Genomic DNA, 26,696 nt, shown 5'->3' on the forward strand with positions numbered 1-26,696 from the left:
GCTGGAACCAACTCTCGCGAGAATATCGCAAGAAGCGCTCGGGCTTTCGCGTTGCAATACTGTGCGGCTGTGAGGCCGCCGCTTGGTTTGTGGCTGTAAAACTCAGAGCGGGAAGGTGCTGAGAAGTCCTTCTCCTACGTTTCCACAGAGGACGGCCGACGATGATGGCTGAGAAATGGGCTTACGGAACATTTTTGAGGCCTTATTGAGGATCACATTAGAAGCTTGCTGGAAAGGCAATATTTAAGAGTTTTAGTTGTTGGGATCTCTCAAACCTCAGTTCTTCAGTTGAGAACCTTTTAAGTCGTTTATCTATTTACTCTTCCAAAACATATTGGTGAACTACCAAAATCATTAAGAAAAAGACCTCCTGGGACTCCCTGGTGGCGCGGGTGGTTGAGCGCCGCACTGTGAAGCTGCCCTCATCCTCTGCAGCGCAGGTTCGATCCCCGGCCGCGGGGCGAGGGTCCCACATGGCGCGCAGACCTCTCCTGTCCTGCCCGCTGCTCCCCTCAGCAGTGTACTTCGTCAGTCTGCCTGTTCTGCTCCCCACTCTGGCTCTGGTGAATCCTCTCACCCTCCCGCGCATCTGGCCTGTACCCCGTTCTTGTATAAATAAATAAATCTTTAGGGGAAAAAAAAAAAAAGACCTGCTATGGTGTTAGTAAATTGTCTTTGACAAAATGAGTATTCCTGGTACTACACGAGGACGGGCTGCACAGCGTGGCTGGGACTCTGTCCAGGGAGAGAACACACAGCCCAGATTTTTCATCAAAAACTTAAACCCAATGGTAGCTAAGACTAGGTTTTCACTCTTGCTTTACCTTATAGAAAGATGAAGGTGGGAAGGAGTCTACATGCTATTATTTGCCCTCCAGGTGATCATCCCTGACCTTATTTTGTTTAAAGCTTTTTATTTTTTAAAGATTTATTTATTTGTTTGTTTATACATACAGAGCCAGAGCGGGGAGCAGAGCAGGCAGAAGGACCGAAGGACACTGCTGAGGGGAGCAGCGGGCGGCAGGAGAGGTCTGCGCGCCATGTGGGACCCTCCTCCGGTGGCCGGGGAGCAGCTGGGGATCGAACCGGCGCCGCAGAGGCTGCGGGCAGCTTTACAGCCCAGCGCTCAACCGCTGCACCACCAGGGGAGGCGTGATCCTTGGTCTTTAAAAATACAAGAAAGTGGGCCTCCCCGGTGGCGCAGCGGTTGAGCGCTGGGCTGTGAGGCTGCCCGCAGCCTCTGCAGCGCCAGTTCGATCCCCAGCTGCTCCCCTGCGCTTCTGACTGTACCCAGTGCTTGAATAAATAAATAAATAAATCTTTAAAAAAAAAATACAAGAAAGCATAGTGTTTAAGAGCAGAGGCCCTAAATCCAGACCTCCTAAATCAAATCTTGACTCTGCCATGTGTTAACTGTGTAACCTTGAGCAAGTTACTTAACCTTTTTGTGCCTTGGTTTCTTCTTGTATGAAATGGAGATAAGGACAGTACTTACAGTACAAAGTTATTGGGAAAATTAAATGACATGATCCATAAGGTGTTTAGCATCTTCCCTCAATGACCCGTGAGGAACAGGAAGTCCCCTTTGTTAACCTTGATTCCTGAGACCTTTGCCTTTGGTCTCCATCAGTTTTATTGGGAACATCTTTTTCTGCTGCCTTTTTCTGTGACATTGTCCCTGTCCACTTCTGTCCATATGTTTCAGCCCTGGGCTCCAGTTGCCCCAGATCACTCATTAGCTGAGCACCCTTGCTCTCTGGTACCTCTGTTTTCACCCCCATTACCCCCTTTGTCTGGAATGCCCATCCCCTGACTTGCATGGCAAACCCCTATTCCCAAACCCCTTTACCACTTGGGTGTAGTATATTCCCATCACCACAGATTTAAGCACTCTCTTCTTAGCTCCTGTTGTACATCCCTCTCTCTCTGCTCAGGCCATGCTATATTGTAATTACTCATATGTCTCTCTCTGCCATAGAGAGGATGTTCAATGAATTCAGGGGTCACAGCTTTTTATTCTGTGCCCCATATCTCTGACCTGGCATCTAGTGCAGGGTCTGGTGCTAGTGGAGAGCAAGAGAGATGTTGAATGAGGGACTAAATGGATGGATGGATAGTGGCCACTGGCTTTTGCGGCACCACAGGTTTTAGGATATGTGACTTCCCCAAGGACAGGATGTGTCTGCATGCAAGTCAGTGGCCTGACTGTTTAATAAGCAATGAATTAGCTAATGAAAGTAGAGATAGTTATGATAATAAAATGATACCTGAGGCTGACCCAGTGCCACAGTCATGCTTTCCTGAGTCATCTCTGGCTGGGCCTGAGGATAAGAGTCATGGCTGAGAGGGTAAATGGTCAGTCTCAGTGGCAGAGCTTGCTCCAGACATCCTGATCTTGGTTGAGACTCACTCCAGTCCAGAGAACCCAGCCACCAAAGTCATACAAGCCTGAGTTCAAGTCCCTGGACAGGCCACAGTCTGTTCAGACCTTGAGTCTGTTTCCTCTTTTTCCCAGAGACACAGGTTCCACTCCTAAGGCTTTGGTAGTGGATATTCAAAGCTACGCCTTGGGGAAGACTGCATGGAGAAAGCACTATTGCCTTTATGACATTGGACTACAATTCTCTCCTTTGTTTTGTTCTATTTGTCTTTATGTTCTTTGCAGAGGCTTGCAGGTAAGGCATAGGAGTGACCCAAGAGAAACAGATGGAAGTGTCACTCCCAACCACGTGGAGGAGAAGCACGGTAGGAGCAAGGTAGGCTGATAAGAGAAGCTATTTGGATGATGGAAACATTTGCTAAGCTGAGAGAGAAAGGCTGGCGTGGGAGTGGAGAGGAGCTTTTTAAGGGTTGAAGCTGTTCGGTATTGAAGAAGGGAGGGGTGAAGGCTGGAAGACTCAGCCTGGGGTTCAGAGAGATGCAGCAGTTAACTACTGAGGGAGGGAGTGAAAGGACATAAAAGGTAGAATGATCCCAAATCCCCAAATCTGCTGGATTTGTCTCCTGTGGGAGACCAGGCTTATGTTACTCACAGCAGTGGTGTCATGTCTGCAAGGTGAGATGGAGCATTGTGTGCCAGGGCCTGGCAAGGGCAGGCCAGGGAGAGGTGCCTGGGGGCCTGCAGCCTGGGTCTGGGAGGTCTGGGGAGCTGGGAGGAGATGAGGGGAGGCAACACTTGATCTGGGTTCTAAAGGATACTTCTATTTGGGGATTTGATTAGGTCCTGGCTGAGGGGAGTTATAGCACAGGGATGGATGTTGGGGTCACCATGAGAAAAGGGGGTGATTGGTTAGTTGTGGCCCTGAATGCCAGGCAGGGTAGTTTGGCTGGATTTGCAGGCTCTGGGTTGACCCTGAAGACACTGAACTGCCTGCGTTGGGGCCACTTTTCTTTCACTGCGACACCCAGAGGGTGAAGAGCTTGCTGGTGTGAGAGTGTCTCTGGGCTAGGCCCCTCTCTCAGGTGCGGGGTGGGGGCGGTGTGTACCCTGGGTGGGTGCTTGTCTCTGTTGTGTGTTTGGGTCTGTGGAGGTCACTGAGTGAGTGTGTCTGGGCAGTGCACTCCTGAGCTGTGTGGGGGCAGGATGGAGGGTGTTTTATGGGTCTTTGTGTGCCTTTCAGAGTTGTGCACCTTCATGTGTGGGAGAGAAAGTTGCAGACCCAAAGTGCACCTGTCTTTATCATGGGTCTGAGCTGCACTTCGTCTCATTCTGGTATCTGAGTGGTGAGCGGGTGCGGGATGGACGAGGGTGCCTTGTTGCTGGCTGGCACTGGGTGCCCATAATGGACCCTTGGCTAGTTCAGCTGTGGTCCTGGTCCTGGGGGCCTCGGAGCTGTCTGAATGATGACTCCTGGACACTTGTCCCTGAGTGAATGACCTCTTGTAAGCAATAATTAACTTGGTCCCCGTGAGAACAATCCAAACTGTGGTGGTGAAGGGGGGTGGGGCCTGGTTGGGTCAGACCTTATTGCTGGAGAAAGGAGGAGGCCTAAAGGGGGTCCTATGGGCATGTGTGTTGTTATCATTCTCTCCTGCCCACCCTGCGGTCAGTCACCCTGACCTGGGTGAGATGCAAAATATTTAACAGCAGGGCACAGACATCCACCAGTGCAAACACACACAAACCTGGCAGGGAATGGTGCAGTCACAGAGGCCACCACTAGGCCAGGCGTTGCCTCTAGAGCTCCAGGAGAAGGGCCAGGGCAGAGGAGCAGCGGAAGGGAAGGCCAGAGCGCTCAGGTGGTAGCTGGGAACAACTGTCAAGGACACGTTTCAGATTCTAACAGCTGGCGCGGCAGCTACGCCTAGGGCTGACCTTGGCCTCCAAACAGTTGCCAGGCCAGCCCTGGGTGCCCTCGCCCCCTCCTATTGAGAACAACGACTCTCCTCTTCTGCTGGCTGCAGTCCGGGGAGAAGTGAAAGAAATTGGAGAAATTCCAGTGACCTTGTCTGTTCCAGTTTGGGCACAGGCAGCTTGGATTTCTTTGTTGGCTGTGAGCCCACTTTCATGGAGTTAAAATGAGCCTGTAGGGGGCAGGAATCAAGGGGAGGGGCCGGTGGGGGGTTTGGGGAAGGCGAGATAGATAAAAGCAAGGAGGGCCTCCCTGCTGGCACAGGAGTTAAGTCTCAGCGCTATCAAGCTATCACCAGCCAATGCAGCAAGAGTTTGATCCCCAGCCAGGGAGCTACCCACATGGCGCAGCAGACCTCTCCTCTCTCGCCCGCTGCTCCCGTCACAGTGTCTTTCAGTAGCTCCACCTGTTCTGCTCCCCACTCTGTCTCTGGTGAATCCTCTCACTCTCTACAACTCTGGTCTACACCCTAGTTCTTGTATGCATAAATAAATAAAAATAAATCTTAAAAAAAAAAGATAAAGGCAAGGAGGTGAGGAGTTCCTGAACTGATCATGCCCCTGGATTCCGACCCAGGCAAAATAGATCTCTTCCCCAGAAGTGAAACCACCATTTCACTGGAAAATTAACATCCCAGTGCCCTGCTGGCTGGCTTCCCACGTCTCATGGTTTCTTCCTCTTGGGCTCCCTTTGCTCGGGCAGGGCCCCAGAGGAGAGACGGTCCCTTCCACATGCACACACCACAGTGTCAGACTCTGAGGGTGTTGCACCTTTTATTACAAAAACCAATAACTTAAGTCAGTCTGTACAAAGTCAGTAGGATTCCTGGCCCCATGAACATTCACTCCATCCATCCCTGTCCCAGGAGGAGCAGGAGTCTTGGTCTAGAGGCTCTGGAGGCCCCAGAGTCAGCCAGACAGCTTGGCCAAAATGAGGTGTGGGTGAGTTCACGCCCCTGAGCCCCGCTTGCTCCTGGGCAGCTGTGTACTGTCTGAACAGACCGGCCACCTCTGGGAGGGTAGGGGCATCTCGGGGGGACAGCCAGGCTGGATCAGCGCTGTCCAGGTCTGTCCAGCCTATGCCTGGTCTCTGCTTGGGTGCATGTGTCCAAGCCAAAGCATGTCCTCGAGGAGACTGCCGATGTCAATGTCTCCAATGATAGGGCGAAAGAAGAGATCCACCAGCAGGCTGGGCTGAATGGACTTGAGGGTAGAGGTCATGAGGAGGACATGCGCCAAGCGGCTTTGGCCTGCTGGGCACCAGGACTCCAGCACCTCACACAGCACCTGGTGAGCCTCCTGCTGCAGGTGCCCGATGTGGGAGGAAGCGTGAAGGCCTGGCTCATCTGCGGGCAGAGAGAGCAAAGAGGGCTGGTGAGCACCCCACTCCCAAATACCATAGATGTGCTGGCCCACGACCCAAAGCTGCTGCTCAGCCTCTGAGGCTCCATTACTTCCTCCTCTGCTTATTTATCATTTTATTCATTTGTCCATTTATGGAGAAGCAGTATAGAGTGATGGTAAAAACCAGGCTGGTGTGAATCCCAGACTGTTACTTATTAGCTGCATATCTTGGGCAAGTTACTTAATTTCTGTGCCTCAGTTTCCTTGTCTGTAAAATGGGGATAATAATAGTACCTCTCAGAAGAGACAATAACAGGACCACTTAAAATAATAGTACTTAATAATGTCATAATAAAATAATAATACCACTTAATAATTTCAGGCTTGTTCTGAGGTTTCAATGGGTTCAGTAAGGTAGTATATATAAAACTGTTAGCACTGGACTAACATATGGTAAGTCTAATATGAATATTCATTTGTTATTATAATTAATTGCTCTAATTCACACATCCCATGAACGCCTTTTGGCAGGGAATCCTCGTCTCAGATGCTCTCGGGATTATAAAGCCCACCGTGTCCATCTGTTGGTCTCCTGGCTGAATTTCACAAAGACTTCTCCCCCCTCCTCTGCCATGCCCTCTTGTTTTCATTCCTCTTCTCTAGGTGCTTTCTGAACTCACAGGGTGTTACTTGGGACTGAGGTACAGCTAGGCCTGCCTCCCTCCCCTCCCCCTCCCACCTTCCCTGAGGGTTAGAGCACGTTTCATGGGTAGAGTGTCAAGGGTCAGTCTCTGGAATGAAGAGACCTGAGTCCCCATTCCTGCCCTGCCTCTACCTGGCTGTGTGACCTTCAACAAGTCTCTTAGCCTCTCTGAGCCTCTTTTGTGAGATGATTACTTGATGAAAATAAGGACTTAGTACGATAACAGATTTAAGTCCTTAGATAGTGCCTTCCCCAGCTGGGCCCTGCCTCCCTCCAGCTTTGGCCCCCATCCAGGAGCTCACCAGGGTTGAAGAGGATGGTTTCTTTTAGGTAGGCGTATTCCTTGGGGCTCAGTTCCAGGCTCCAGAAGGACTCCAGGCAGCACTGAAGCCACTGCACCGCAGCCAGTGAGGGCTGGGGCTGGTCTTGCGTCTGGCCTCTGTCTGCACTGCCGTTGGGCTCCTGCAGCAGGATCTTTTTGAGTATGCTGGGAACCGGGGCCTCAGCCACCTCGAAGGTCACAGTGTCTTGTGCCAACCCAAGCAAGAAGAGGGGGCCCCAGCAGCCCTGCAGTAGCCGCCGTTGATCCTGGGGGGGCAACTGGCAGAAGGACGGCAGGTTCCTGAGGAAGACCACCATCTTGGTCAGAACATCCAAGGCCTCCCGGCAGGTGCGATGGGGAGCACACAGCTGGACCGGCCGGTGCTGCTTGCATAGGCAGTGGCTTCGGGCTGGGGGCCCAGGAGGCCTGGCCCCGAGGCTGGGCCTCAGAAGTGCATATAGAATGGCTGGGCGACCTGAAGCACCCCGGCATGGGCAGGCTGCTGGCTGGCTGGAGCTCATGACAGGATCTGCTCCTTCCTCCTTGCTCTCGCTCTCTGGCCCTCTGCTCTGTGCTGTGGGTGCTATTTATATTCCGGCTTGGGGGGATGGGGGAACTACCAACAACCTTGACTCTAGAAGTCATGTTCATTGAAAAAAAAAAAGAAAAAGAAACACACACTGATCCTGGCTGGACTGGAAGGGAAGTGGGGGGAAGGGGCCTTGGGAGCTCCACGTGGCGCTGATAGCGCTTCAGTCAATGAAGTAAGTTGGTGCAGGGCACAGGCCGCCTACCTGCTGGCCTGGTTAGCCCTTATCGGATGACTCAAGCGGATAAACAGGGTCATTAACCCAGGCTGTACCAGGGCACCAAGGCCTCAGGTGCACAATCAGCAGGCGGTTGTGGCAGGTGTCCCTACTGGTGCTGTCTTGCACGTGCATAGGAGTGGGACTTTCGCTAAACGGGAAGCCAGCTCCAGAGTGGGATGAGCCTTGAACACAGGGCCCAACCTGGAAGTGCCTTATCACTGGCTTGTTTGCCTAACCTTGGGGCCCTGCTCCTGTAGTCGGTAAGGAACAGGCTGCAGGGAAAGAAGCCAGGACCCTGAGGAGCTGGGAGGACTTTTCCCACCACCTCTAAGAAGTCCCCTTTCTGACTCCATTTCTGGGGGACCCTGAAGAAATAATATCCTTAAGAACTCTTGCTCTACAGCCCAGAGCTCCTGACAGACCATATCTATTGAGAACCTCTCACAGAATGATGACAAAGTAGGACTGCTGTTTATTGAATAACTACTGTGTGCCAGGCACTTTCCACTCTGATGTTCAGAGCTCCCTGAGACAAGGTTCTTTTGAGAGTCAAAGAGGTGAAGTGATTTGCCCAAGGTCATACCGCTAAGAAGAGAGAGAGCCCAGACCTGCCTGACTCCAAACCCCTTGCTTATTCTGGACCCACCAGCCCAATTTTATAGCCAGAGCTGTGTGGCCCAAGTTTGCCAGAGCTGCTGGCTACCTGGACTCCCACCTTGCTGCAGCCTGCAGATGTTGCCCTTTTATGATCCGGGCATAGATCTTGTTCTGCTACCAGCCACATGGCTCCACTGTACCACTACCAGCCACATGGCTCCACTGTACCAGACCGTGGGGCTGGGTTGTGAGAGCAGATGGGAAGGTCCTGGCTATGCCATGTCCCTGGGCCTTTGTAGGCTCAGCCATATGAGCCTTGTGCTAGCACCCTCTTGGGTGGCCATCACCATCCTTGGCATCTGCTTCTGGCTCCATCACTCTTTGGTTGATCCCCAAGCCTCTGTGGGCCCCAGGAACTTCATTTGGGACAATAATGCCTACCCAAATGACTGCTGTGAGGACAAAGTGAGGTCCTGGCTGTCAAATTCCAAGCTGTTCCTGGCACATAATAGGGGAGCCCTGCTTCTTGCTTCCTTCTGCCTAAGGAACTGAGCCTCAGCAGATGAACAGGCACCCACCTTTCATTTAATTATGAATCATCTTAATTTTGCCATTTATAACATTTGTTTCATGTCCTTTTATCTCACTGAATTATCACAGTGTCCCTTCAAAGGAGGCTGTGAAGTCAGATTGCCTGTGTCCAAACCTGCTTCATCACTTAGACAAGCAGCCTTGGGTAAGTCACTTTACCTTGCTGTGCCTCAGTATCCTCATCTTTAAAAGGGTGTCAAGAAAACCCAGAAATGGATATCAAGCTTATATATCTTGGAGGGTCCTCGTTAAGAAAAGAAAAGAAAATCAGGTATGAGAATAAATTTTTAAGTGAGGAAACTAATCACTCCTACAAATGACTAAATAAAATATCTGACAGAAAACATAAACATCACAAACCCAGAGAACAGCAAAATATTGGATCAGTTGCCTGAAAATATTTTATTGATCAATTGCCTGAAAATATTTACCTACATATTTTAGCTGCACACTTTTCTGGCCTCTTCACATGGGGGTGATATTTATTTGGAAACCACAAATACCAAAAGGTTGCAAGTACAGTCCAGATAACTTTCTTTTTTTAAAAAAAAAAAAAGATTTATTTATGTATGCATATAAGAACTGGGGTACAGGCCAGAGGTGTGGGGGGTGAGAGGATTCACCAGAGCCAGAGGGGAACAGAACAGGCAGACTGACCGAAATACACTGCTGAGGGGAGCAGCAGGCAAGCCAGCAGAGGACTGCTTCGCCATGTGGGTTGCTCCCTGGCTGGCTGGGGATCGAACTCACACTGCAGAGGCTGTGGATTGCCTCACAGTGTGGTGTTCAACCCCTTGCGCCATCAGGGAGGTCTATGAAATGACAATTTATATGTGGTGACTGAAAAAGTCTTTTGCACAGATTTGATTCTTGTTTCACACCTATCCTTGTTTCTCCTCCACCAACCCCACATACTCCTAGGTATGTTAAGAGTCACGCAAATTGGGATTTGACCTCTGACCTGCACAAGGAGAGTCATGAGGCAGTGAGTGTGGGAGAATTATTGGAAGCTCTTCCTACACTAAGGAAGCTCATGATGACTTAACTATACACAGTAGTGACGGCACACCACTTAACTATATCCCAGCAAATCCAAATCAATTATGTCCCCAACTCAACTTCTTAGCTGGACCCCACAGTTCTTTTAACCTCTCTGGCATCATCTTATGTGAGGGGAAGTAGGATAGAGTGGGAAGAAACAGAGTCTTAACCTATCATAGTTTAAAAAATGTACAAGTTAAGGGCCTCCCGGGTGGTGCAAGAGGTTAAGGCGCAACCTATGAAGCTGTTTGCAGCCACTGCAGCATGAGTTCAATGCCCAGCCAGGGAGCTACCCACATGGCGCAGCAGACCTCTCCTGTCTTGCCCGCTGCTCCTCTCAGCAGTGGATTTCAGTAGATCCGCCTGTTCTGTTCCTGACTATGTCTCTGGTGAATCCTCTTACCCCCACACCTCTGGCCTGTACCCCAGTTCTTGTATGCATAAATAAATAAATCTTTTAAAAAATGTACAAGTTAAAAAAAAAAAAACATGGAGAGAGGGCCTCCCTGGTGGCACAGTGGGTTGAGCACAGTGCTGTGAAGCTGTCCACAGTTCCTGCAGTGTAGGTTCGATTCCCGGCCATCCGGGGAGATTCCCACGTGGCGCGGCAGACCTTTCCCGTCTTGCCTGCTGCTCCCTTCAGCAGGTGGATTTCAGTAGATCCTCCTGTTCTGCTCCCCACTCTGTCTCTGGTGAATCCTCTCACCCTCCTGCACCTCTGGCCTGTACCCCAGCTATTGTATAAATAAAAAATAAATCTTTTTTAAAAAAACAAAAAAAACATGGAGAGAGATACATATGAAGACCCCACCAAGACATTCCTGGGGCCTCTCCCAGTGCCTTGGACAAGTGCCAGACCCTGAAGATCAAGCTTCATAAGCCTCTCTTAGGCTCTCCCAGTTCCTGTATTTTTGCCACAGTGAGGACTGTGTTTTCTGAGCCGAGTGTGTAGGTCATTGTAACCTGGTTAGAGTCTTTTAAGAAAAGACTAACTGGACTAAATTGAGAGATGGAAAGTGAGGAAGTGGAGAAACAAGTATAGCAAGTTTTGCTGTGAATAAGAACTGTAAACTGGGGTAGTGGAAGAAAGCAGTCACAGGATAGGAAAAAAGAGAAAGAGATGACATTAAAGCGTGTTTGAAAGTTGAAGGGAATGTGCCAGAAGAAATTTGTGATGTATGTCAAAAAAAAAAAATTAGGGGAAGAATTCCTGAAAAGACTAGGATGATGAAATTCACTACAAAAGTGGAGCGGCTGGGATCCTCTCTCCACATTAACAGGAGTGAAGGTGTCATACAGCACTCAGTACCTAAGCTACGGGGTCCCGTGCAAAATGACAGTGTGGGGGTTCTCCTGCACAAAAATTAAGCATTTCTGGACTGTAACAGAAGAGCGTTAGCCCAAACACAGAGCTACGCCCGGGAGGCCGGGCTACTGCACGGTCTACGCCCACGAGGCCTGCGAGGGTCCAGTCTGTGACGGTGCCGCAAGTAGCCCCTCTCTTGGGCAAGGCCCTTCGCCATTCAGGGTCTCAATTCCCCAGTGGGAGGCACGGACGAGACGAGTAAGGACGCTTTCGGTGCCCCTGTTTTACAAGCTGGGACGGCACCCCCAAGGGGGAAAGAAAAGTTCGTCTCTTTTTAACCCCCACCCAATTGAGCTCAGAGCTTTCTGGAAGGCTCCAAGGCTTCTGGTGACCATAGCAACTCACGCCAAACTCCAGGGCCTCCGGCCCCGCCCACCGCCTCAGGGACCCGCTTGCTGATTGGCGCAGCGTGCCGGCCAATGGCTGGCGAGGCGGGCTGAGTGCCGCGCGGTCAATGGCCGCGAGCCGGGCCGGGGGCGGGCGGAGAGGGCGGGCGCGGGCGCGTGCGTGTTTCCGGCTCCGCTGCGGAAGGCGGAGGGCTGGAGCCGTTGGGCCGCACGCAAGCCGCAGCGGCGGGGCGAGCGCGGGGCGCGGGTGCGGAGCTCTGACCTGCGAGCGTAGCCCGGGGCCGGCGCGATGGGCGGAGAGCAGGAGGAGGAGCGGTTCGACGGCATGTTGCTGGCCATGGCGCAGCAGCACGAGGGCGGCGTGCAGGAGGTAACGGCCCGCGCGGCGCAGGCCCGGCCTGGTCCAGCGGCGCCCGCCCCCCGGGCGCCCAGAGCCGCGTTCCCTCTGCCCTTCCCTGCCTGCGAGGGTGGAGAGCCACCCCGGGCCTCTCGGGCCTCTGGGCCCCCTCCGTCCTCACCGCGCCCCGCTTCCGGCCCGGACGCCCCGCGGTGCGTCTCGCTCCCTTAGTATCGATCTGGGGCCCCCGGCGTGCCTCGCTCACTCTATTTCAGCAACTCCAGCATCCCTGATCCCGCCCCAAGTCTCCCAGGGCCTTGGGATCTCTGCCCGCACCCCTGACTTCTGCCGTAGACTCAGCATTACCTTCCCTGTTTCGCTTTTGATAGTCGCCCCCGAAGAGCGTCCCTTAGGGTGCACCCTTAGGTTCCTTGAATCGAAACGTAGTGATTTGCATCTGCGAAGACTTGGGATGAGCTGCTCAATGTGTGCGGGGTGGGGTGAGGGCTGAAGGCGGCAGGGCGAAGTTAGCACGTGGTCTTTTTAGGCCTTAAATAGGAGACCTGTGTTCACTACTGGTGTCCACCACCTACCAACTTGGGACCTTATCTGTCTCCAAACCTCAGTCTCCTTGTCTCTGAGACAGAGCTAAGCATCCTTTTATCTCAATCTCTGTAGGGTCTTGAAGTGAAGGACATGAAGAATTTTCAGTAATCAGGCATGTTTATCCAACAAGTATTCGTTGGGTGATTAATGTGTGCCACACACTCACTGGACTGGGTCCTGGAGATACAGTCGTGAGCAGAAACCTGTCTTTGTCATGGTGACACTGACAAAAGAACTTTTCACAAGTGTAGCTCATGTGTGGTAACAAGACCCAAATAACACATAGTGTCCGAACTCCAAGGACCAACCAGTAGATTCTGGAGTTTGGAGCAGAAATATGGAAAATTAGAGTAGGAAGAGCCTGTTAAGATCAGTCCAGAGCTCTTCTATTAAGCAGGCCAAGGGCCACAGAGGGATAGAGATCGCCCAAGACCATCCAACAGGCTCCTGACCTGGATGCCACCAGACTGCTAGGCCAGTGTGCTTTCTGCAGTCCATTGCCCATTGTTTCACTGGAGACAAGTCTTCACTGAACTTTCCATTCCTATTCTTTAGGTGCTTGTGGTAACCAAGGACTCCCAAGCCCTTTGAGGTAGCCCGCAAGTTACTGATTTGCAAGTGTGAAATGGCTCTCTTCCTTCCCCCTAAATTGTTGACACAAACTGGATTTAGGAGTGAGTTCAGTTTTGAGTGAATTGAAAACGTGTTTAGAAATGGGAGTCCAAGCCATGGAGATAAGTTCTGGTGTTGGATTTAGAATATATAAAAGGACTTATAGGTGCCAATCCCGTGTTACCACTAGATCGTTACATTTAAAAGTGTGACTTAGTGCTGGATGTCAGACACTTAGTGCTGGATGTCAGACAGAATAAGCCATGGTTCTTAGTGTCTACTTGTGAGGAGCTCATGCTCTGCCAGATGTCTTGCTTTGAGACAAACACCGCTCAGGTCCTTGAAAGGTCCCTAAAGGTCTGTTGCTATACCTAAGAAACGTCCCTAAGGTTACAGTCTAATACTCAAGCCCATGCTCTTGACCTCATGGCTACACTGGTACCTCAGGAAACCCCAGGTTGGTCTTACCCAGCTCTGCCTCACCAACTCCACCAGTGCTACTCTGGGATGGGCTTTTGGTATCAGTGTGCAGAGGAAAGCTGTACCCAGGCATGTACACATACCCACGAGAAGTGAGAAATCTACCTTCAGCTGATCTGGGTAAGGTAAGGTCAGGCATCCTGGCACAAGTCACTAAGGCAGGGCCTGTTGAGAGGGCATCTCCTCAGTTGGGAGGCTTAGGAGTGAAATAGTCAAGTCCCAGATTCTGTCTAGATTAAGGGAGTTGACTTCTGTGTAGGTGAGGGGCTCTCAGAGTGGCACCATCACATCTTGAGTTTCCTGTCTTCCAGCTTGTGAATACTTTCTTCAGTTTTCTTCGACGCAAAACAGACTTTTTCGTTGGAGGAGAAGAGGGGATGGCAGAGAAGGTGAGTGTTGGGGACCGCTGTCCTTTGGGCAGCTCTGTTTCTTCATTATCAAAAGCTCACGTGGCCTGCCTTTAGCACACTAATAGGATTTCAGCAAAAGTGAGATGCCAAGGTCAATGGGTGGGGTTGGGAATCCAGCTGTCATTGATTGAAGCCCCTCTGTTTGCCAGGTGCTTCTGCCAGTCTCCCATGATCCTTTAGCAGTTGAGAGGGGCAGGTGTTACTGTCACCATTTTTTTATTAAAGATTTATTAGAACTGGGGCATAGGCCAGAGATGCGGGGGGTGAGAGGATTCACCAGAGACAGAGTGGGGAACAGAACAGGTGGATTGACTGGAATACACTGCTGAGGGGAGAAGCGGGCAAGACAGGAGGGTCTACCATGCCTTATGGGTCACCACCCTGGCTGGGGATGGAACTCGTGCTGCAGTGGCTGCGGATTGCTTCATAGTGCTATGACTTAATCCCTTGCGCCACCAGGGAGACCCCACTACTGTCATTTTTTTTTTTTTTTTTTAAGATTTATTTATTTATACAAGCACTGGGTACAGTCAGAAGCGCGGGAGGGTGAGAGAATTCACCAGAGCCAGAGCCGGGAGCAGAGCAGGCAGAAGGACCGAAGTACACTGCTGAGGGGAGCAGCAGGCGGCAGGAGAGGTCTGCGTGCCATGTGGGACCCTCCTTCGGTGGCTGGGGAGCAGCCGGGGATTGAACCGGCGCTGCAGAGGCTGCGGGCAGCTTCGCAACCCAGCGCTCAGCCGCTGCGCCACCGGGGAAGCCCCCCTACTACTGTCATTTTATAAGCCAGGAAATTGGCTCGGGGTGTTTGATGCTTGGCACAAAGTCTTGAGCTGAGTTGTGGGATAGCCAAGGTTGGACTTGCCTTCTGCCCCGGCACCATGCTTGTTGGTTCCTTTTCCATTGAGGATATTTTGTCTAATTACTTAACTGGGAGATAAGAATGGGCAAATGTTCAAAATGGTGCTTAAAACACAGAAATTTAGGAAAACTCAAAGCCAGCCAGTCCTAGATTTCCCAGATGTTGTGATCCAAAGTTCAAATATTTGGAATTGGTTCTGACACCTTGAACTTCTGATTCCTTAGGTTGTATAACATTTTGAAGATTGGTAAATCATGAAACTATAAAATCAGTAAATCACTTCACTGAACTATAATTTTTATAATCTTGATAATTGTTTTCACTTAAACTTAAGACACAGTAAGGAGACATTTTGCAAACCTCTTTCTGGGAATTCATGGTTCTCATGAGTTTGCATCTCTGTGCTGTGCCTTGAAGGCCCAGGCTACTCTTCTATAACACGCAGGGACCCGGGTTCTTGGTGGTGCTACAGGACTTGGTTATCTTCCATTAGTTCTCTGGTCCTTTCAGTCTTCACATCTGTAAAGTGGAAGGTGGGCTCACGGCCCTGTAGGACCCTCTGGCTCAAATGTTCATTCTGATTTATCACTAGCATCTCCCATTTTTCTGGGGGCTGGACTGCCTTATTGTAACAGCACTCACGCATTCTTTCAACTGCATTTGTTGACCACTTAACCTTTTGCCTGGATTAAATGCCGTGCCAAACCCTTTGGGGCTACAGAGGTAATTCAGACATAGTCTTTTGCCTTCATAGATATTACATGGTAGGCCTCTCCCCCACAACAACAGACAGGCAATGAAGAAGTGGTGGGTGGTAGAGCAGGAGCTCTGAGAGCATAAAGTGGGGACTTCCGTAGGTTGGGAGTTCAAGGAGCTTCCTTTATGAGGAACTGATGCTCGAGGTATGGTGGATGAGTGAGAAGTAGCTGGAAGAAGGGAGTGGCGATACAGGGTTCCTCAGCCTTGTCACTGGGGCGGTGATAAGTGCCACGTGGTGGATGGCTGCTGGTGCTCACTTAGAAATCCTTGTCCTGCTCCTTGGCTCTTTGTTTCCTCAGGGTCAGCTCTTCACCAGAGGTTGGGAAGATTCAGTCAGGCAGGACCTGTCTAGCCTTTATGCCTGGCTTCCAGTTGTAACACAGTAACTCCTTTGTTTTGAGCACCTATTATGTGCAGGACCACCAGTCACATCCTTTCCCTGAGCACAGAGGTGAAAAGTCTGTCCTGTTCTCTTCACTTGACAGTGTGCCTTGGATGAACCACTGTCTTTCAGCCAGATTTTTCTCATGAGTGAAGGGGTAATAACCGTTAGCTCATATGGTTGTTGTGAGGATAAGAAGTGGCTGGTGTGTGAGGAGGCAAGTTCACAGGCATTTTCTAAACCCCTTAGGGTTGCAGATACCTTCCTGCCACAAACTTAACAGAAAGACTTTTACTTTTGATAGCTTTCGGACTAGGAATTGTGGGTAAGATTTGTGTAAAGCTATAATGCTCAGAAAGACAATGTGGCATCGACATGGGAAGAGTCAGTAGCCAGTGAAGTGCTCAGAAAAAGTCTAGCGTTTTTGAGGGTGTAATATGTATCTAGGAGGTAATTCAGTTTAGTCGGCAAAAGATGGCTTAGTCAGTTGATATGTTATTTTTCTATTAAAAAAAACAAGATTGTACCATCTGTTTTATTCAGGTAAAAAATAAATTGTGTATCAAGAAGAGTCTTGCGAGGAAAGCTAGTCTGGGGAGGCCATGCAAGACTAGAAACTTAGATGCTGTTTAAAAAAATGATAGCTGTTTCAAACATTGAAAATTTGTGTTTGGCAAAAGAGACTTGACATAATAAAGTCAATTGAAAAGCAGTAGATTTGGAAAACATGTGCAATGCAGAAGACAGATAGGATTTAATAGCTAGGGGCCTCCCCGGTGGCGCAGCGGTTGAGGGCTGGGTTGCGAAGCTGCCTGCGGCCTCTGTGGCGCCGGTTCGATCCCCGGCTGCTCCCCGGCCACCGGAGGAGGATCCCACATGGTGCGCAGACCTCTCCTGCCACCCGCTGCTCCCCTCAGCAGTGTACTTCAGTCCCTCTGCCTGCTCTGCTACCCACTCTGGCTCTGGTGAATCTCTCACCCTCCCGCGCTTCTGACTGTACCCAGTGCATGTGTAAACAAAACAAACAAACAAATATAATAAATAAATAAATAAATAAAAAACATGCCTCTATAAAAAAAAATAGCTAATTTAATATGCAGGAATTCTTGTACATTGATAAGGAAAACACAAAAAATGGGCAGTTCCAAGGACAGATGCACAGAGCATGTGAAAACATGCTCAAATTCGTTAATGGTCAAGGAAATGGAAGTTAAAAGAACCGTGAGATTCACTTTTCTTCCTGTCAGCTTTTTTGTGTGTTTGTAGAACAACTGGTGAGGTGTAGGCCAGAGATGCAGGGGTTGAGGGGGTGAGTAGATTCACCAGAGACAGTGGGGAGCAGAACAGGTGAATCTACTGAAATACACTGCTGAGGGGAGCAGCAGGTGAGACAGGAGAGGTCTGCTGCGCCATGTGGTTTAGCTCCTTGATTGGGGATCGAACTCAGGCTGCAGCAGTCACAGTGCTGAGATTTAACTCCTAGGCCACCATCGAGGCCCCTCTATCAACATTTTCAATTGTTTATAGGGCTGTGGAAAGGAGTACTTTGCAGACATTGCTGGTAAAAATGAATTATTGTAAGCTCTTTAAAAACTTTTTTTTAATAGTTTTTTTTTTTTTTTTAAAGATTTATTTATTTATTTATACAAGCACTGGGTACAGTCAGAAGCGCGGGGAGGGTGAGAGAATTCACCAGAGCCAGAGCGGGGAGCAGAGCAGGCAGAAGGACCGAAGTACACTGCTGAGGGGAGCAGCGGGCGGCAGGAGAGGTCTGTGCGCCATGTGGGACCCTCCTCCGGTGGCCGGGGAGCAGCCGGGGATCGAACCGGCGCTGCAGAGGCTGCAGGCAGCTTCGCAACCCAGCGCTCAACCGCTGCGCCACCAGGGAGGCCCTTTAAAAACTTTTAATTATAAAAGATACTCAGCTTCACTAGTCATCAGAGAAATGCACATCAAAACCGTATCATACCCTCATACCCATTAGGGTGGCTTCTGTCAAAACAAACAAACAAACAAACCAAAAAGTATTGCGAGGATGTAGAGAAGTGGAAGCCCTTGTGCACGGTTGGTGGGCCTCTGGGAACAGTATGGTACGTTCTCAAAACAATTGAAAATAGAGCTGCCATGTGATCCAGCCCTCCCACTTCTGGGTATATATCCAGAAGAATTGAAGAGAGGTTTGTTCGTGTCATAGCACTATTCACAATAGCCAGCAGGTGGGAGCAGCCCAGGTGTCCTTGGGCAGGCAAGGAGAGAAAGTGCCATATAAGGAGAGTGAAGTTAAAAAAAAAAAGACCAGAAGCAACAAGTGTTGGTGGCGTGTGTAGAAAAAAGAGCTCCACAACAGGAGGAATGTGAGCTCATCTGACCTCTATGGAAAAGGGTATGGACGTTTTGCAAAATATTAAAAATAGATCTACCATGTGGTCCAACAATTCCATCCCTAAGTATTCAGGAATAGAGACACTAACTTGAAGGTCTGTGTGTACTCCTGCTCATTGCAAAACTACTTGCAATAGTCAAGCTAGGGAAACACCCTGAGTGCCCAAGGACAGATGAGTGGATGAGATTTGGTGTATATACAGAATGGAACACTGCTCAGATACCAAAAAAAAAAAGATGAAGCCTTGCGTTTTGTTACCCAAAAAAGTATACGAGCACATATTGTATAATTCCATTTACATGGGGCTTTAGAAGAGGAGTGTGTCATCTCCCTTAGAGTTGGGGGACGTGTCTCCCTCCCCATGGTCAGATTCAGGGCTCATGTTTTGGATTAGGCTTAAATTAAATATCTATCAGGGTCTCCCTGGCCAGGCTGGCGGGACCACTCTTTACTCCCTTGTGACCCAGCAGAGGTCATGGGAAGCTTGTTTCCAGGTATGCCACTCAGGGTGTGGGACCGGTCTCCTAGCAGTGGCTCTGCTCTCCTCCTCCCTTGGCCACTCTGCCAGGCTGTGGTTCTGAAGGGTGTGTCAAGATTTGACGCTGAGCATGCTAGTTGGCTCCTGTGGGTGGACTAGGCAGCACCAAGTATCTTTGCCTAAGACTGGGCCTGGGTAAAGCTGATGGGAGGAGAATAGGAGGCTGGGCCAGAGGCCGAGGTGATTGGCCTTGACTCTGCCCTCACCTAACCTCTGGGAGCTGGGAAGGAACAGGATGAATGGGATGTGACATCACTGAACGACCTGAAAGGAGAGGGCCCTGCTACCACCACCCCTTGGCGCTGGTTGGCAAATGGCTTGAGTTCAAGGTCTCTCCGATTAGGAACTTGGGACCAAGGCCCTCTGGTGGAACAGTCTCGCTGGCGTAATTGTCTCTTGACTGATTTCTGTCAATACCAGAATGGCCTTCATGTGTTGGCTCAGTCCAGAATGGCTCATTTCATTTCTTCCACACTTATACCACACCACGTCCTGTTAAGCCATTTGGTTTAGGGAGTGCTTTTGGTGCCCTTTAGCCTTGCAGAGAATGGAGATACTGCAGTGTGGCATGGGGCTGGAGGTGTGGGGGTGGTGCGAGGAATTGCCACCAGATGAACGAGAAACCACAGGGCATTTGGCAGGACCCTGGGTCTGGGTGCCCATGGTGACTCGGTGACCCTGAGCCTTACCTCGGTCCCTCAAGCTCTTTCAGACCTCTTCCTCTGGCTCAGAGATGCTTGACACGTGGGTTACTGACCACTGATCTCGCGGTGGCTACCCTGAGAGGCCCCAGGGTGTATGGATCGGCACAGTCGCGTCTCTTAGCTCGTGCCTGGGCTGCCGAAGTAGCAGAGACCAAACTCAGGAGACACTTCATGGTCCTGGGGGGTGAGTAGGGGTTTGCTAATGAACTGGGGGTTGGGGGACAAGGACAGTGTAGGCAGAGAACGGCTTGTGCGAGACTGCTTTTAGAAATATTAAAATAGAGGCAGAGAGATGACCTCTGGGTCATGCAGGTGAACTTAGGGGTGGCTCAACTGAGCATGAGAATTGGCCAGGACTTGTTAAAAATACAGATGCTGCCCTGCACTCCAGGATTTCTGACTCAGGAGGTCTGCAGTAGGGCCTGAGGTACAGCATTTCTACCAAATTCTGGGTGACGCTGATGCTGCAGGTCAGGGAACCACACCCTGAGAGCTGGTCTAGAAGTGAAGTGGAGCCTTCTCTCACTTTTCATGGCAGAGGTGGTGCTTCCCCAGCCCCTAGCTGACATGGGGTAGGCTTTGCTGACTTCGTCAGTCCTGACATAGTTGCTTGTGACAGATGAGGAATCTGAGCTTAGAGTCAAAGTTGTTCACTTGTCCACGGCCACAGCCAGATAGTGCCAGGTGGCACGTGTGAAGGGTAGTCCTTGTGTGGCAGGGAGACTAGCTAGCAGGATGTAGGTGGGAAGTATGTTGGCAAGGTATTGTGGTAGAGAAGGGATTTGAAATTGATAGCTTGCAAGCTGGGGAGAGGAAGAAACTAGCCTCTTCCCTCAGGAAAGCTCCCTCTTGCATCCTGCTACTGTGGCCGTTCTGTGTGGTGGACAGTGCTGCCCAGCTGGGGCTCATCCTGGAGACTGTACAGCGGATAAGCGAGACCAGCAGGCCAGTGTGGGCCTAAAGCTCAGAGAGGCTTCTCCGCGGTGCTGAGCCTAGAGCTTTCTTCTGAGGGCTGGCACTGTACTGCAGGGTCTGCGGGTCTCTTACATCTGATCTGCACAGTAACCTGAGTAGGGATTCAGCCTCACCAGTGAGGAATGTGAAACTGGTACATGTTAAACAGTTTGTCAAAAATACAGTAGCCAGAACTCAGGTTATCCAACTTCAGTGTCCATGCTCTTAATCATTAGACAGTATTTTTAAAAAGTAACTGCTCTTTATTGGGTGCAGGTGTTTTGCAGGGGTACTCATTACAACACACATGAGTAGGTGCAGGTTCGCTCCATTTTACAGATGGGGAGACTGAGGCTCTGAGGCTATTGCTTTGCCCAGGTACCCAGGAGGTAGAGATGGGACTGACTCCTGGCTTTGGGGCACTGTCCCTTGCTTGCCCTGATGTCTCATTACCTTCTTTTCCTTCCCCAGCTGATCACACAGACCTTCAACCACCACAATCAGCTGGCACAGAAGGCCCGGAGGGAGAAGAGAGCTCGGCAGGAGACTGAGCGGCGGGAGAAGGCAGAGCGGGCAGCCAGGCTGGCCAAGGAGGCCAAGTCAGAGACCTCTGGGCCGCAGATCAAGGAGCTGACTGATGAGGAGGCAGAGAGACTGCAGCTGGAGATTGACCAGGTAAGAGTGGGTTGCAGCCCTCGCCTGCCTCATCCCCTCTGGCACTGGGATGTGAGGACCCTCTTGCCAACTGCTGTGTCCTTTGCTACAGAAAAAGGATGCAGAAAATCCTGAGACCCAGCTCAAGAATGGCAGTCTTGGCTCGCCAGGGAAGCAGGTGAGATGGAGTGCAGAAGCTCGAGGGCTTCTGGTGCCTCTCCAGCCTTGCCTTTCTCTGGAATGTTTTCCTCGGCTTTGGCCATCCTCCTCCTATTTCAGGATCCCAATCAGGCATTGGGACAGAGGGTCTGGGTTTAAAAACAAAACTGACTGACTTTAAGCCTTGGCAGGAAAGTCCAGGAGCCAGAGAGGGCAATGCCTGGATCTAGGGTGGGGGTGCGGGGGCGTATAGATCTTTCTCACACATCTGGGCTATGTGACCCTCAAGTGTACCCCCCCACTAACTCCAGTCCAGCTTCCCAACAATCCTGGGGACATTGATTTGACTTTCCATAGGTTCTGGTCTGAGACTGGGAGTCTCAACCCTGCAGACACAGAAAAAGGATATCGATCATTGTCTGCCTGGTTTTATTTAAGAACAGCCTCACTCCCTGGTCACCTTGTCACACTGGCTTCCCAGCTTCCCTGACTTGGACCCCCATCTGGGTCCCGTGGGTCCTTTTCTGACTGTCACTGACCCCCAACAGTGTCCTTTGTCACATGGTAGACAGTGAGCACTCGGGGGGGTGGTCAGACCAGGTTTGACCACTGGCTCCCAGTGGGCAGAGACCGGGCCTGTTTCCTTTGCCACTGGGTCCAATGCCATCTCTGGGCCTGGCCCAGTGGTGTTCAGTCTGTGTCAAGTAAGTAACTGAGAACCCCTGACTGAGCAGGAGGCTGAGGAGGACGAGGAAGAGGAGGATGAGAAGGACAAAGGGAAACTGAAGCCCAACCTTGGCAACGGGGCTGACCTGCCCAATTACCGCTGGACCCAGACGCTGTCAGAGCTGGACGTGAGTGGCAGGGCCGGGATGGAGGTTGGGGAGCATCCTGGGTGGCCCTAGGCCCTTCCTGACTGCCCTGTCCCATGCAGCTGGCAGTGCCCTTCCGAGTGAACTTCCGGCTGAAGGGGAAGGACGTGGTGGTGGACATCCAGCGGCGGCACCTCCGGGTGGGGCTCAGGGGGCAGCCGGCCATCATCGATGGGGAGCTGTACAATGAGGTGAAAGTGGAGGAGAGCTCGTGGCTCATCGAGGATGGCAAGGTGGTAACGGTGCATTTAGAGAAGGTACGAGAGGGCCTCCCCAGTGGCGCAGCGGTTGAGTGCTGGGTTGCGAAGCTGCCCGCAGCCTCTGCAGCGCCGGTTCGATCCCCGGCTGCTCCCTGGCCACTGGAGGAGGGTCCCGCATGGCGCGCAGACCTCTCCTGCTGCCCCCTGCTCCCCTCAGCAGTGTGCTTCGGTCCTTCTGCCTGTTCTGCTCCCTGCTCTGGCTCTGGTGGATTCTCTCACCCTCCCGCGCTTCTGACTGTACCCAGTGCTTGTATAAATAAATAAATAAATCTTTTTTAAAAATTAAAAAAAAAATAGAGAAGGTACAAGAGATGCGGCTTCCGGGGGGGTGGGGGGGCGTGGTGTGGGCCGGCATCTGCTCATTCCCTCAGGGACTGCTGGGGGCTGCTGGATATAACTCATTTAATCCTCCAACAAGACCGAAAGAAGGCCTGATACATGTTGAGTCAGGAAAAGGGCCACTGAGAAATCTGCCTGGGCTCCTCCTCACAAGGGGTGGTGTCGGGATTGAAAGAGTCTTTGGTCCAGAGCCACGTCCGTTGGTGCATGTGTGTCAGTTCAGCAGACACGCGGACGCTGCTCTGTGCAGGGCTGTTCTCAGTGCTAAGAGAGCAGCCAGCAGTGCAGAAAACAGGCCCCAGGGAGCCTATGTTTTCCCTTTCACTCTCCTTATGGAGGTGGGGCGCAGGCACCGATAAATAAAGGGGGTCTCGAGTCAGTACCAGGGGTGTGAGGAGAACTTCCATGGCACATGAGTCCCTGTCCGGCCCACCCAACTGGCCATTGCTGCCTTGCACCCCTCTTTCCCCTTGCACTTGTGTTCCTCCTCTGTGAGTGTCCTCCCCTTTTTCTTCATCTGGCCCCTAAAAATCCAGCCATGTGTGTCTTTCCCTTCACCCTGGGTTAATATCTCCCTCTGCGCTATATTCTTCCTCTTGTAACTGGCTCTGTCTCCCCTGGCTGCTGGGTCGAGCAGAGTCTTGCCCACCTGCACCTCTGGTCCCAGCCCAGGCTTGCCTCTGGGTCCCAGGGGCAGGATGTGGATGGGGGAGAGAGTTGGGTCTGGAAGGGTCAGGAGGCCACCTCCCACCCCTGGTGTTCCCACAGATCAACAAGATGGAGTGGTGGAGCCGCTTGGTGTCCAGCGACCCCGAGATCAATACCAAGAAGATCAATCCTGAGAATTCCAAGGTGAGTCCTGGGGGTCTTCAGCTGGGAGTGAGGGCCCTGGCTCACCCCAGAGCCTCACCCATCCCGTTCGCTGCCTGCCCCCAGCTGTCAGACCTGGACAGCGAGACCCGCAGCATGGTGGAAAAGATGATGTACGACCAGAGACAGAAGTCCATGGGGCTGCCCACGTCGGACGAGCAGAAGAAACAGGAGATTCTGAAGAAGTAAGCAATTCAGATGTGGGGTTTGGGGAGGTGGGTGTCTGCAGGCTTGGACCTGGTGATAGCAACTCAGTGGGTCACTGAGCAGGATGCAGGCGCCGCCCTGCCCTTCCAAGATGAGACAGTGTTTATGGCTTTACAGCCTTGGCTCACCTACCCTAATCACTCGCTTCAGGTCATCTTGAGGCCAAGGCCACCTCGGGTAGGAAGGGGTGACTGGCGGTCATTGCCACCTCCAGGAACGCAGAGCTGTGCTGGTGCTCAGCTCTCAGCCCCGGCTCACATGGGCTCCAGGCTCAGGGACCCGGCCCATGCTGTCCTGGCTCCAAGTGGCTCAGGGTCCTGCAAAGATTACTCCCAGATACGGAGTGGGGGAGAAGGCGTCAGCCTGTTTCACCTGTTTTCTACTTTCCCTCTCTAGGTTCATGGATCAGCATCCAGAGATGGATTTTTCCAAGGCCAAATTCAACTAGCCTGTTTGCCTCTTGAATTTGTAGGGCTGAGCCTCCATCCACTTTGCTTCCTCACACGTCCCTGGAACCTGGGGGACCTCAGGATTGGGGCAGGTATGGGACTGGCCCAGGCACACAGGTCCCAGGGCATCATGGGAGAAGGACTGGGGCTTTGGGGTGGTCTTGTCCTCCCCAGTTGGCCTGCTGTTACACATTAAAACTATTTACCCAATCCCACTGCTGTCCTCTCTTCCTCAGCTGGGAGCTGGGCTTCTCACTCCTGTTCTGCCATGTGACCGAGGGCACATCTTTGCTCCTCTGTTGGGCTCAGTGTCTCATTACTTAAAGGGAGGATTAAAACAAGCCTTTTGGTCTGCATAGGATTCTGAGCAAAGGTGAGTTTTTCTGGCTCTAGAACATATGGCAGAATCTTGAAGGGGTCCGTGACTCAGCAAAATTTAAGACCAGCTGGACTTGCTGGTTCCATTTTCCTCCCCTACAGCACATTTGTCCTTCATCCCCAAGTGTTTCTAAAACTACATACTTGTTTTAGGGATCAAGAATAGCAAAGACTAGGGGGACTGGCCAGGCTGCTACATGGTTCTGGCCAGGAGGATAAAGTCCAGCTTGTGTCTCTGTTTGTGAGTCTGACCTGGGCCTCTGCAGACTGTAGCATTTCTCAGTCAGCCTCTGGGGAGTGCTAGGGCTGAGGAGCTGCTCGTCTTTGTCCAAATCCAGCCCTGGAGCTGACCCTGGCCCACTTTGGCCAGAGGGTAGTGCTTACCAAGTGCAGGGGCAACAGAGGTTATGGTAACAGCAAGAATCTTGTTTAAGTTGTGAGTGATCCCTGAATTTTCTGGAATACAACATGTACTTTTGGTATTTCAGAATAGCTTGTTAAGGACTTAGAGACTAGGCAATATCCAGCTTTGTCCAAACTCCATAAACCTTTTTTTCAAGGAATGCCAATAATAGTTCCCAAGACTGAGCTGGGAAAGTGGTCCTTATGGTCATGGCTAGGGTGGAGGGACCACTGTTCTGTGCTGTCCAGTGCTAGCTCTGGGCTCCAGCACCCTGTGGTCACTTTTATCTTGGCACGGCCTTGACCTGGATGAGACAGCAGAGCCTAAGGAGAGAGGCCAGTTTTAGCAACTGGAACTTGGCCTTGAGGTTATAGCCTCAAGGGACAATTCTGTGTCTGATAGGAAGCTGGCCAGACAAGGGCAGCTGACTAGTTGCTTCCCAAAGAACTTTGCAAAGGGCTATGGGGCTGCTGGGGGGGTGGGTACAGGCTGGTTCTGGGTACCTGCTGGCTTCTTCAGTTGAGAATGGGCTTGAGGGCCTGCTCTGCCCTCACTGTGAAAGTACTAACACCCTTTCTGTGGGGAGTAATCAGGAGCCTGAACCCAGTTGGGCTCCTACATCCCAAGTAGATCAGCTTGCCAGCTTGGGGTCAAAGCTGCCAAAAGGCCAGCTCCCAGGTAGAGGCAGTTACTAGCAGCAGAACTCACTGAGTTGCGACACCTCTGAGCCCCAGCTGCCCCTGCAAAAGCACAGCCTCACTCCAGGTTGCCAGCGAGGCCAAAAAGCGGTGTGGCTATGATTCATCAGCACCAGGTTGGTGGTAGGGATGGCATTCTGAGGGTGGGTGGGGGCTGATAAATGCTCAGGGATTTGGGGGACACTTCAGGTGGCCAGAAGCAAATTGATCTGTCACTAGAAAGTTGGAACAGTGGTGGGCAGGTAGTCCAGACTAGCCTGCCCAGAAGTACTGCTACCATGACCACTTACTGGAACTTGGTTAGGTAGATGATGCCTTGAGCTATCTCAGAATACTGACTCCAAGAGGTGGACACAAATCCAGGCTGATGCTCCATCCTGGCTCCAACTCTGAACAGCACTCAGGTAAATGGGACAGAAAGGACAGTGTCACGGCAGAGACGACCAGGGGGACCCATTAACTTTGTACTTGTAACACGATCATGTTAACATGTAGAACATCAGCCAGGAACCCAACTGCTCAGCAACATGATGTGGAGTGGGCCCTGCCCACTGCCTGTCCCCCAACCCAACCCACTGAAGACGAGTTTTGTATGATGGGTTCAGGTAGTGCCTCGGGGTAGAGTCAGGATACAATCCAGAAGGTAGCTCCTAAGTCTTTGCTTTTCGTGCCCCATATGGCCTGGCGACCAGGGCAGGAAGGGTCAGGCAATTGGAGGTCCACAAGGATGCGGGCACTGTGGCCCAGTGAAATGCACGTGGTCCAGGGACCAGTCAGCCAAGGCAGGAGGAGCCAGAGTGGGCACTGCTTCAGGGTTCATGGTCCTGCCCCCCACAAAGGGAATCCTGGTCCCCCTCTTCATTCTGTTCGCTGTGCTCTCAGAAGGGTAGGGGCCTCTGGGCCCAGTGGGGG

General features: G+C 51.5%; 2 protein-coding genes across 2 annotated transcripts; one reads left to right on the forward strand and one right to left on the reverse strand.

The window, feature by feature from the left end:
* Positions 1 to 5,495: 5,495 nt before the first annotated feature.
* Positions 5,496 to 7,241, reverse strand: NR0B2 (nuclear receptor subfamily 0 group B member 2; the record flags this gene model as incomplete). Its single annotated transcript, XM_084244251.1, is given in 3 exon segments — positions 5,496 to 5,542; positions 5,545 to 5,697; positions 6,701 to 7,241. Coding segments are annotated over 3 exon segments (741 nt in total).
* A 4,519-nt stretch (positions 7,242 to 11,760) lies between these two features.
* Positions 11,761 to 24,515, forward strand: NUDC (nuclear distribution C, dynein complex regulator; the record flags this gene model as incomplete). The annotated part of the gene is made up of 9 exons (XM_084242608.1): positions 11,761 to 11,841; positions 13,818 to 13,895; positions 20,967 to 21,170; positions 21,262 to 21,327; positions 22,043 to 22,162; positions 22,243 to 22,437; positions 23,548 to 23,631; positions 23,716 to 23,834; positions 24,253 to 24,515. 9 exons carry the CDS (start codon positions 11,761 to 11,763, stop codon positions 24,302 to 24,304), a joined length of 999 nt encoding a protein of 332 aa, XP_084098734.1. The 3' UTR covers positions 24,305 to 24,515.
* Positions 24,516 to 26,696: the final 2,181 nt, after the last annotated feature.

The sequence above is a fragment of the Talpa europaea genome (assembly GCF_964194135.1).
Source record: "Talpa europaea genome assembly, chromosome: 9".
Lineage (NCBI taxonomy): Eukaryota > Metazoa > Chordata > Mammalia > Eulipotyphla > Talpidae > Talpa > Talpa europaea.